Source organism: Giraffa tippelskirchi, chromosome 9, assembly GCF_054371585.1.
Source record: "Giraffa tippelskirchi isolate mGirTip1 chromosome 9, T2T-mGirTip1v1.2.pri, whole genome shotgun sequence".
Lineage (NCBI taxonomy): Eukaryota > Metazoa > Chordata > Mammalia > Artiodactyla > Giraffidae > Giraffa > Giraffa tippelskirchi.
In genome coordinates this window covers 115,581,353-115,594,253 of record NC_137283.1, presented here as the reverse complement: position 1 = coordinate 115,594,253, position 12,901 = coordinate 115,581,353, and the positions used below count along the sequence as shown (strand labels likewise).

General features: G+C 33.5%; 1 protein-coding gene across 6 annotated transcripts in view; it reads right to left on the bottom strand.

The window, feature by feature from the left end:
* The window catches only part of ASCC3 (activating signal cointegrator 1 complex subunit 3), a 329,002-nt gene that overhangs the window by 80,619 nt on the left and 235,482 nt on the right, over nt 1–12,901 (bottom strand). For all 6 annotated transcript variants that reach the window (XR_014065459.1, XR_014065457.1, XM_081530206.1 and 3 more), the window contains exons 31-34: nt 6,432–6,569; nt 6,223–6,343; nt 4,976–5,108; nt 1,119–1,244 (exon numbers count right to left, since the gene is read on the bottom strand). Coding sequence is in view for 4 of the 6 variants with exons in the window: in XM_081530206.1 (XP_081386332.1) it covers nt 1,119–1,244; nt 4,976–5,108; nt 6,223–6,343; nt 6,432–6,569 (518 nt within the window). In the remaining 2 variants the exon portion in view is untranslated. The remainder of the gene's footprint in view (nt 1–1,118; nt 1,245–4,975; nt 5,109–6,222; nt 6,344–6,431; nt 6,570–12,901) is intronic.

The window sequence follows — 12,901 nt, the reverse complement described above, 5'->3', positions numbered from 1 at the left end:
CCTAGTGGGCTGCCATCTATGGGGCTGCACAGAATTGGACACGACTGAAGCGACTTAGCAGCAGCAGCAGCAGCATGAAGTATATATTAAAACTACACATAATACAAGCTCTTCATTTGAGACAATGATTTTAGCCTTCTTAAAACTTTTACTAGATCAAAGTAAGTGGAAAAAGTGTACCAATCTCCTGTGCCTTTCTTTGCTTCTAGCTTTGTGGATAGGGGCTTGTAACACAGACAACAATAAAAAGATACTAGGGCCAATGAGAAAGAAAACTGCAGAGCATGACTATAGCAGATTAAGTAAAATATGCAAATTGTTAATTTTATTTAGGCTCTTTCTCCTGATTTGAAATGTTGCTTAAAAACATTTTTAGCAATATTTAGAAAATAAATCTGAAAATTTCTACCTTTCAACAGGGAAGTTCAAATTATTTGTAACATTTATGATTATAATTGGCCTTCTTTATGATATGATAGATACCATCAGTCTTCTGATCAAAAACCTACAAAGGTTTCATTTCACCCAGAATAGAAATCAAAGTTCTTAACATTAGTGCCGAAGGCCTCACAAGACTAATAAGACCATTGACCACCCACCCACAATCCCTAACCTCATCTCCTACTATTCTCCATCCCTCCACTTATTCCACTTTAGCTATACCTTCTTCTTGCTGCACCTTCATCACACCAGATATGCCTGTCTTAGAACTTCTCCTGTCCCCCTGGCCTGATATGCTGTTCACTAGATATTTATGTGGTCAACCTTCTCACCTCTTTCAAGTCTTTGCTCAAATGTCACCACTTATCCTATGTCTACTAAGTGAACCATATCTACTTTCCATTTCCAAAACAACATATTTAATTTCTTATCAAGAAAGTGAGATTTGAGCAAAATTTTTAGATATGATTAATTCAGTTTTAGGCATGTTGAATTTGAAATGATGGTAGGAAGTCCATGTGGCAACATTCAGAAGGTTGGTGGAGAAAGGCGACTATAACTTGATGGAGAGCAGATGAAGTGCAATATTTTGGGTCTTCCACACACAGGTGATATTTTAAATACAAAAATGGTCTTTAGAGAAGAACGATAAAGATAAATAATAGTCCTCTGCTTACCTGGGGTTCATGATAAGACGACGGAAAAAGTAAGTCCAGGTAATATAATCCATTGCATCTTGCTTAGATGTTATTGTACCACCAGCAATCTCTGCATTTAAATGGTCAGACAGCACTCCTAATAAACTACAGAATGAATAAGACATGGGAAACATACATGAAAATTAAATGAAAAACACTTGAACACATAGTCAAGACTCAAATTTGATGTTCCAAGATATAGGACAAATGTGTTTCCTGTAATTTATATACTTTGTATATAATTTTGGTGAAATGAATTGCTAGGTGCAAATAAACACAGGCTGACAGGAAGGGAGCTAGTAATTTTCACAAGAAGAAGATGAGAGCCAAGGTAAGAGTAGACAGGAGACGACACAGCTTGAGGAGCAGAATTTTCTTACAGAGCACTGGAGTCAGTACGGAATAACACTGAGGCAGATGGTAGAAGAGTGGGTAGGAAATGGGGGATAGTTATGTTGGAGCAAGGATATTCCCTTCATTAATTCAGTGAATATTAAGTTCAGTCATATAAGATAAACGTACTAGGTGTAGTGGAATATAGCGATGATCAGATGCATTGAAATACTGGCACAACAAAATGGTCATTTCAGTTTCTTACATAAAATACATACATAAAATGTCCAATAAAGGATAAAAACATGTAAATTATGATACACGGAACAATATGTAGTATTAAAAACAGCTTCCGCAAAGGATGTTTTTAAGGATATGAGGAAAAGGTCATAATAAACTGAATGAAAAAAAGTTGCTATATTCCTCTCCAGTCATCAGTGGCAGAGTGTAAATCTGTATAGCTAATTTGGAGGGCAATTTGGCAATATCTATTTGAACAATCACTATGACCCAGCAATTTTACTTTTTCATTATTACCTGTTAGGGAAACATTCAAAAGTTAGGATAGAGAAGCAAAACCCTTCATTGCAGCACTATATGTAAGAGAAAAAACTAGAAACTCTCTGAATGCCCATTAATAGAGAAGTTAATATATATCTTCTGTATATATATTTTGTAGAAGATAAAATACTACATCAAATGTGCACATTTAAGTTTCTAATCCATTTTTTACTGAAGTATATATAGAAAAAAATTACATAAACTATATATGTACAACTCAAGTAATACTCACAATGTGAACACATCTATGTAACCAATGCCAAGATCAAGCATTCCCACTGCCCCAGAAGTCTTCTTTTTGTGTTTCTTAGTCACTCCTCTTGCTCAAAAAGTATTTTTATTTTTCTTTTCTTTACCTTAAGGTACTGGCTTAGGTCTCTACCACAATGCTTAATTACTGGCAGTGGTGAAAACAACATCTCTGTATCATTTTCCACCTCAAAGAGAAGCCTTCAATGTTGAATCCTTGATCATGATATCTGAGGTAGATTTTTAGTAGATACTCTATCAGATTAAGAACATTTCCCTATATATTTGTTGACTAAGTTCATATTATGAATGAGCGTGGAATTTCATCACACACTTTTTAAAATGTCTAAGATAATCATATAATTTTTCTCATGTTTCTCCTGCTAATATCATGAATTATATTGATGTATTTTCAAGTAATAAGCCTTTGCACTTATATTGTAATTAGCTGTAATATCTTTCTATACATTACTAGATTTGATTTGAAGTTTTATATAGGATTTCTATATCTATATTCATGAGAGACACAGCTCTGTTACCTTCCCTTCTGGTAAATTTATCAGATTTTGGTATTAAGGTTATTTTAATCTCATAAAATAAGTTGGCAGATATTCCTATCTTTTCTACTATTATAGGAAGAGCTCATGTTTAATTTCTTCCTTAAATGCTGTAAAGAATTCACTAGTGAAATGTCTGGATCAGAAAATTTCTTTGTGGAATGATTTTAAATTTCAGATTTAACTGCTTTATAGACAAGAGACTATTTAAATTTTCTATTTCTTTTTGTGTCAGTTTTAGTAAGGTTTTTTAAAAAAGAATTTCACCATTTGATATAAAATTTAAAAATCTGCATAAATTTTTTCATAATATTTCATTATTTAAAATTTTTTTAATATCTTTTGATTCCTGATATTGCATTGTTCCTTCTCTCTTTCTTCTTGACCAGACTAAAGGTTTATCAATATTATTGATAAACTTTTGGCTTTGCTGATATTTTTTCCTAATGTATGTTTGGTTTTAATTCATTAATTCTTTCTCATCTTTCTATCTTCTCCTTTCTTTGAGTTCAATTTGCTAATTTTTTTCAAATTCTTGAGATGGATATTCAGATAATTCATTTTCCCTCTTTCTTTTAAAATATATATTTATGGTCATAAATTTTCTCTTAGCACAGCATAAGCTATCTCCCACATATTAAATGTTTTTATATTTTCCAAATTAAAAAAGTGAACGTTAGTAGAAATTCTAACAGTAAAAAAAACTCAACTATTTACAGTATAAATGAGAAATGCGTTTTACCCTTTGCATTTAGAATATGGTAAATGAAGTTCAGTATATTAAGAAGACTAATAAAAAGTAGCAAGTGATATATGTTAAGAATGAAAATGTACAAATCTGACAGAGAAAAGATTATTTTTTGCTGAGCAAATGAGCAAAGACTTTGTCAAAGTTGTTGTTGTTCGGTCACTCAGTTATGTCTGACTCTTTGCGATCCCATGGACTGCAGCACACCAGGCTTCCCTGTCCTTCACCATCTCCCAGAGCTTGATCAAACTAATGTCCATTGAGTCGGTGATGCCATCCAACCATCTGTCGTCTTCTTCTCCTCCTGCCCTCAATCTTTCCCAGCATCAGGGTCTTTTGCGATGAGTCAGCTGTTCACATCAGGGGGCGAAAGTACTGGAGCTTCACCTTCAGCATCAGTCCCTTCAATGAATATTCAGGACTGATTTCCTTCAGGATTAACTGGTTTGATCTTGTTGCAGTCCAAATGTCTCTCAAGACTCTTCTCCAACACCGCAGTTCAAAAGCATCAATTTTTTGGCCCTCAGCCTTCTTTATGGCCCAACTCTCACATCCATACATGACTACTGGAAAAACTATAGCTTTGACTAGATGGACCTTTGTCAGCAAAGTAATATCTCTGCTTTTAATACGCAATCTAGGTTATAGCTTTTCTTCCAAGGAGCAAGTGTCTTTTAATTTCATGGCTGCGGGCACCATCTGCAGTGATTTTAGAGCCCAAGAAAATCAAGTCTGTCACTGTTTTCATTGTTTCCCCATCTATTTGCCATGAAGTGATGAGACTGGATGCAATGATCTTAATTTTTTGAATGTTGAGTTTTAAGCCAGCTTTTCCACTCTCCTCTTTCACTTTCATCAAGAGGCTCTTTAGTTCCTGTGCTTTCTGCCATCATTAAGATCTTTTTTTTTATAGCTCTTCTGTGTATTCTTGCTACCTCTTCTTAATATCTCCTGCTTCTGTTAGGTCCACACGGTTTCTGTCCTTTATCGCGCTCATCTTTGCATGAAATGTTCCCTTGGTATCTCTAATTTTCCTGAAGCGATCTCTAGTCTTTCTCATTCTACTGTTTTCCTCTATTTCTTTGCTTGTCCATGTTGTCAAAGGGATGATAGCAAATACGTAGTGGAGACCTCAAATATGAACATAAGTGTTCTGGCTCCAGAGTCAACATGACTGAACAAAGTACTTCACTGCTTCTTTTAAACAGCTTTGTTTTTTAGTGAAAATTATAATTTAATGTTGTCTTATTGTGAAAAATGTATTGTTTCACTTCAAATAATTCTTCTGACCTACAAGTTTTACTGATTTTTACCTAATAAAATGTAAGCACAAAAACATCAACCTGCTAAGACATAATCCATTTAAATTAATTTAAAGCAAAATCTACCTTGATTCTACTGGGAAAGGTTCATAAAGAAACTTTTTGTAAAAGTCTTTCTTTATGTCATGAACCAGAATTACAGCTTTGCCTTGGTCATCAAACTGAGGCCTCCCAGCACGCCCCATCATCTGGAGTACATCTATAAAAAAGAGGACAAGAGGTATTTTGTAATGTGGCATGTAGCAAAAAAAATGTTGATGGATTATGGCATGCTTCTACAATACTAGAAAATAAGAAAGAGGGTAGAGTATTTTAAGACAAGGGATGCTATCTCTTATGCCTACTATGAAGTTCTCTGATAATTTAATAACCAATTCACTAAGACAGAAAACTGAGTCCTCAAAAGAGCCTTGCAGTGTATGTAAAAGTAAGAAAGATCAAAGTTTCCTTTAATTAAATGTTTAAAAATGATAACACATTTTAGCAGGGTCATTTGATTACTTTTACTTATGATAATGGATTCATTTAGGCCTCATCCTCAACTCACCCACTGTATAATTTTTCTTTGATACTGTAGGAGTCTCTGACGTAAATTATCACTGAGAAATGATATAGGTCTTCTATGCATTAACTGAGTTAAAATATTCATTTGGTATATCACTCTGTTCAAAACTCACCGAAAATATTCTATCAGTTTTTAAAATATGTTAATTGACTTGTACAACTTATAGCAACAAGTGCTTTGGTTCTAGAAGTCCTATGGAAATAATCATGTCTACTGAAGGAGATTTAAAATTGAACATAATATTTAACTATAATTTATGGGGGTTCCCTGGTGGCTCAGACGATAAAGAATCTGCCTGCAATGCAGGAGACCCAGGTTTGATCCCGGTCGGGAAGACCCCCTAGAGAAGCGAATGGCTACCCACTCCAGTATTCTTGCCTGGAGAATTCCATGGATGGAAGAGCTTGGTGGGCCACAGTCCATGGGGTAGCAAAGAGTTGGACAGGATTGAACAACACACACACACATTGAAAGTCACTAATAGCTACTAATCGGTACTAATTTCTTTTTAATTTAAAAAAATTTACTTGTGCTTTTGACATTCATTAACAAATTAGATAAGTAAAAGTAAACAAAATGGCTCAACACTTTGATTTATATTTTTACTGGAAACAAAAATTTACAATTTGTTCATCATTTACAATTTGCTCATCATATGTGACCAATTCTCTAAACTTTAATTCATGCAAATTCAAGTTATTAAGACTAAAACAGAAGTCTAATGTATTTGTAAATTTAAAAATATTACCTGTAATAGGAAAATCCACATATCGTCGTGTTTTTCCATCATAATATTCTGTTCCCTTAATAATTACTAAATGAGCTGGAAAGTTTACACCCCAGGCTAATGTACTTGTAGCAATAAGAACCTAAAAAATAAAAGATAATATCTTACATCTAACTAAAACACAACTTCCAAGTCACTTTTAAATATCTGTTCATGGAAAAAAAAAATACCTGAATTTTACAATTTACAAATAGTTCCTCTACTGTTTTTCGGTCTCTTTCATGCAACCCAGCATGATGCATTCCTATCCCAAAAGCAAGTGTCAGCTTCAGGTTGGAATCTCTTATTGTTCCAATGATATTCTCCATCTGCAAATAAAAACACAATTACAAGTTATAGGTGCATGAACTTTACATTTTTCATAAGACTATATTTGGTTCATTTTGCTTTTTTAATTCTTATGGGCATAAAAATCTAGGCCGCATCTGCAGTAATGATTAAAGTTAAATTAGTTGAAAAGAATATCTACTTAGTGAGGATGTATAGCCTACATTAGTTAAAATTTAAATGCTATCCATCCTATTTTTATGTATCAAGGAAAAAAAATCTGTACTCATTACCCCTTAATGAGCTACAACTATTAAAAGGGATGCAATATTGCCTAAGTTGTTCCAGTGTCTGTCTGTCTTGTTATAGAAAAGACTTCTATTTTTTGGCTCAGTAATAAAAATTTAGGAAGGACAAAAAATTAATGGAAAAAATCGGTTATAATCTTACCAAAGAGTAATCATTCAAATTTAGACTTTCTCATTGAACTTGGTGACCTGGTGGCAAGTTACATACCCTCTCTAAGCCTCAGCTTCTTCATTTAAAAAACCAACCTGGTATATATTTTTACTTACTTCTCATGTTTTTGATCAACAGTTCAGTTAAATACTTTTCATATTTACTGTTTCATTTTCAATAAATTATAAACTTTCATCCAGTTTTATATGTATAATACTTCAATTTATTTATTTTTTTACTTTATAGACTTAAAATTTAAATTGGCCTTATGTTTTCTTGCTTAGAAAACTGCCTCATCTTGAAATCAAATACATATGCACCTACTATTCCTTTAAACTTCTGTTATAGTTTTATTTTTACATTTAAATATTAACTTGTAATTAATTTTATAATAAAAATATGGTAGAAATCTAAGCTTATTTTTCCTAAATAGTCCATCAATTATTCTAGCAATATTGATTAAGTAATTCTTATTTATTTATTTTATTTGGGTAAATAATTCTTTACCTTATTTATTTTAAATGGTAACTTGATTATATTCAGAATTCTCATACATTCCATGTTTTGGATTGTAAAACAGATTGCATTTCCAGCCTCAGTTTAGCTCACTGAATTTTATATGTATAAACAGTTTCTGAAACTCATATTTTATAAATACTTTCAGGTTATAGTGATAGAAATCACTTTCCATTTTCTACATGGAAAATACTTAATGCAACACAGATTTTATGCAAAGGGAACAAATCTTTTTTTCTTACAAAACTCACTAGTTTTTCTGTGTGGGAAAAAGTCGTTTCATACCAATTATCCAAAAAAAAAAAAAAGAAAAGAAACATGAAGTTTGGCTTTATAGTAATTATTAATGTATAAGAAGTACTGCATAGACTTGGTAACATTTTATTAATATATACATCAGAAATGTCATTTATCCACTTTCCTGAATTGAATGCAATGTATAAACAATTCATTCTGTTTCGCAGTCACAGTATAGTCACCTGGTATTCTTGTGTTATTTTCTTTATATACTGTTTACAAGAATATGGAAATATATTAGCATAAAGACTGACAATAAATGTATGCTATAAAGAAAGGTGCTCTCCTGTCTCACAAATTATGTTAGCCATTCTCAAGTGACAGCCTATTATCCTTTTTTTGTTCAATAGTTCACTGCATAAAATAGCTTCAATTTATGCTATCAAGAATTAATTCACTGATATTCGAGCTCTGATAATTAGTTTTGGGATTTTCCAGTTTCACATCTTAAATATCACTGTATATTTATAACTTGTATAATTTGCAGTGTTCCATGGCAATGCCAATCATATTGAAAAAATAACACACAATTTACCATAGGAAAGAGGAAGAGTCCTATGGCAGGAGATTTGGCGAGGCAATAACATCTTGTCCTTCCACATTAGGGAAGCCTAGCTGCTTCTCATTCCTCTGCCCCCACTTTCACATAAATCAATGCATTAAAAAGAACTATTTGCCTATCTGAACTGGTAAAGACCTAAAATCCTCATGAGGACAATCACAAAAAACAACTTTATTTATTACATGGTTACTATGGATGAATTCTGAGTTATCTGTACATTATAAAAAAGCAAAATTTATAGTAATGTTACTCAACTAATAAGCATAAAATATTACTAGGAGAGCCTGTTTAAATTTGAAAATGTAACTTTTGACTAGATTATATGCACCTTTACTGCTATACTTAAAGTAAATTTCATCTTGATCAAAACAACATAATATGAGCAAAATTTTTCAGGAATTTAAATATGATAATATATATAATTTGTTGAGTACTTACTAAGTATCAGGCATTGTGCTTATAACTTTACAAAAATGATAACACTTAATTCCTTACATAAAGTAATATAGCTCTAAAGTAACACTCAATTCATTTATACAACACATTATACTTCAAATTAAAAGACTGGGTGATCTTGAATACTATATAGTAGTTTTTCTCAATTCTGGTTCCATGAGAGAATTGAGCCTCACAAAAAAATATCTGAATTACCATTGTCTTAATTTTTTCAAGGACAGTTAGTACCATTTAGATGCTTAGGAGAAAGTTCATTTATTATATTCACTGGATGTCGTAGGACATTAAGGCCTAATTCTTGTTAGAAAGGCTGCTATAGAATTTTAAAAAGAATAATCATAAGTAGAAACACCTTGTTAGAGGAAGTTTTAACGCCACAGTTCACTTCTGTTCAAGTAACAATTGTTGTAAGGTACAGGTATCTTTCCAATAAACAGTTTCTGAAATCCGTCTGACAATATGTTTGTGAAACAAAAAATTTTTTTTCAATATTAAAAATAAAAGGAAAACAGATCTATGCTCCTCTAAGCAGTGATTTTTTTTAGGGTGGTGGGGGAGGAGGCACATATGTAAACTGTTGAACCAATTACTTTAACTTAATAGAAATTTTTTTTTACATTTTAAATTTATTATACTCAAAAAGCTTTTGTAGAAAGATAGGATTCCATTTAAGCAGATACATTACTCTGCGCCTGAAATACATTCCAGTCAGAATATAATTCAGTGAGTTGATGACAATGCTGGCTCCAAAAGAAAGGAGGAGACCAGATTGGACAAGAATCAGCTAACAGATTGTGCAGCCCAGTTCTGTCCCTTTGAGTGTGATATATTGTTTCAAGATGCTAAAAACCCATACTTTCTCAAAGAATATCTGTTGTGCTGGTTTTCCCATTTTCACAGAATCCTCATTATCAGAACTCTGTACTCTTTTCAAAGCACGTCATACTCAGACCATATGCCACTGAATAATGCTTATCAATTGCATAAAACACTCAATAAAAGATGCACCACACAGAGGAATAATGAAAGTTACAAACACTTAAAAAAAAAAAAATACATCACATCTGGCAGATGTTAAATGAAGTTAAAACATTTCCTCGTAATTACTATTATTCTTAAACTACACTTCTTATGATACACCCTACAGACTAAAGGGGAAAAATGAAACTAAAAGAAACACTTTAGAACATTCTTTTGATCTACTAATATGAAAAAAAATTTAAAAATAAAATTAATTAAAGGTAGTATGTTTTCAAACTTTACTGATGCACCTCAGAACATATTCTCCTGTGCCTAATCTGAGACCCAAAACAACCACACCTCAAAGTAATTTACCATAATGTTACTATACAAATGTATTTATAAATGATTAAATATACAATTATATGAGAAGTAAATATGTAAATGAAATTAAATAATAGATATAAATCTTTGCTATGTCTGCTAAACAAACACAATATTATTTTCAATGTTTGCTTTTAGTTTAGTCTGATTCTTAATAATAGCAGTATGAAAACTGGGCTATAGGGTGAGATATTAACATTTTTTCTTTATTAACATTTCTAACTTAATTCACTATGCTATTGGTTGGAAATCCCAGTATAAGCACTTCATATGGTGGGTCAGATGGTAAAGAATCTGCCTGTGATGCAGGAGACCTGGGTTTGATCCTTGGGTTGGAAAGATCCCCTGGAGAAGGGAATGGAAACCCACTCCAATATTCTGGCCTGGAGAATTCCATGGACAGAGGAGCCTGGTGGGCTACAGTCCATGGGGTTGCAAAGAGAGTCGGACACGACTGAGGGACTAACACTTTCACACTATTAATTTCTGAACATATATTTTATGCTCATTTCAATTTTTGGTGAGTGCAAACTTCAAAACATTCTTGGAGAGCATTTTTATAGATGCCTGCTCTTAAAATGCAGAGAGGGACTTTCCTTGTGGTCCAGTGGTTAAGAATCTGCCTTGCAATGTAGGGGATGTGGGTTTGATTCCTGAGATCCCACATGCTGCAGAGCAACTGAGCCTGCAGGCTGCAACGACTGAGCCTGTGTGTCACAACTAGAGAGTCTGTGCGCTGCAACAAAAGATCCTGCATGACATAACAAAGATCTCACATGCCACAACTAAGACCCGAGACAGCCAAATAAATTAATATGTAAATAAATATCAAAAAATAACCAAAATACAGAGAAAGCTGATAAAAGGGACATTATAGCATTATAATCTAAGCTGCATAATTTTAAGCAAACAAATGCTATATTAATATGAATTAAATCTGTGAAGGATCACAAGTAAAAGATTATGAATATATAATCAAATTTTACCACAGAGCTTTCAGCAAAAAGAATATCTGTCTTAAAAAGCGCTATTCAATGTAATGCCATTTACTGAACATTTAACCCTGTTCCAGGTCTGTCCTATGCACATTAAATGTACTAATACATTTAATCCTCACAAGAATCCTTTTGGGATAGGATTACTATCATCCTTTCATAGATTAAAGGATGAGCTCAGAAGTGAAACACCGGACCAAGGTCACTAGCTTGCAGTGGGTAGTCAGTCCTGAACCTAGGAAGCCAGGATCCAGTCCATGCTCTCAACCACAATGTCACTCTCTAACCACCACATGAATGAGGGATGTTTTAAGTACCTACTTGAAGTAATGACATTATCCTCTTGGCTGAGGGCTAGACCTGGTTGTTTTAAACAGTATGAAAAAAATAGGTGAGATTTGAAATCATGAGTAATGTCCCAGACTCACACAGCTGGGAAACTCTAGATTTGCAAATCTATTTCTTTTTTACTGTTGATTTCTTCTCCTATTCTCAAAATGAAGAATACTTACAATTATCGTCTTCTCTAAACTAGCGCCTCTCGTTATTGAAAATGGCATAGTTCTTGTTGGTTGCTCACATTTGATATTTTAGCTACCATCCCTATCAAAAGACACACACCCCCACTTTGACTTTTCCATCTTCTCTCGACAGCATGTTGTCCATGACTCCATAACTATGCGGGGCAATAAAAAAACACAGCTCTGAGACAGCCACTCTGATCTGCAGCTCCCATGCTCTGCTCCCTTGCTTTGTGCTATTGGGCAAGTCACTTCATTCTTTTAAGTTTTCAGTTCCTGCATCTGTAAAACTGGGATAACAGGAGCAATCCTTCCAGAATTCATGATTAAATGGGATAAGGTAAGCCTTTAGGGAATGATTAAAGCACTTTATAAATATATCAGTTATTACTAAGCATAACAAGAGCTTTACCTCGTTACTCAATAGGACGTGTATGATATCAACTAAGACAAAACAAAAAAGAACCGTCTCCTATATTGAAGCTGCCCTTAATTACACAAACATTCCATGGGGCCCAACTCAGTTCAAATGTCCAATGCTCAGCAAATCTGTAGATAATGTCTGTTTTGATACTTAACATTCCTAGCCTAATAGTCTTCCGTATTGGATAGTCCTTAAGAGGTCTGAAGCTTGATCACAATAGAAAGCATGTGGGATGGGACTTTTGTATCATGAACTAAATCTATTTTAATTTGATAAAACAGATCCTTTAAGTTGAAAGTATGGTTACCCTACATTACAGTCAACTTAATTTCTGATTTCCAAAAATCTCAACATCCATCTTCAAAGCCTAGTGCTAAATTCTTACCTATAGGAAGAGGTCAGTATGTACATGTTGAATGAAAAAGCAAATGAATCAAAGAAAGCTATAGTAAAACGTCAGTCGTAGAAACTCCACCAAACCTGAACTTGTGATGATTTTGTATAAACCTAGAGTGCATCTATGAAGGCTTTACTTGTAATGTAGTTGGGTGAGTTATGTTTAGCTTAAAAAGAGAAAAATTTTCAAGCATCAAAAGATTCCTTCAGTATTAACCATGTGGTGTACATGCGTGCTCAAGTTGCTCAGTTGTGACTGACTCTTTTGCAACCCCATGAACTGTAGCCTTCCATGGAATTCCTCTGTTCATGGAATTTTCCAGGCAAGAATGCTGGAGTGGGTTGCCTTTTTCTCCTCTAAGGGATCTTCCCACCCAGGGATCCAACCAGCATCTCTTGCACT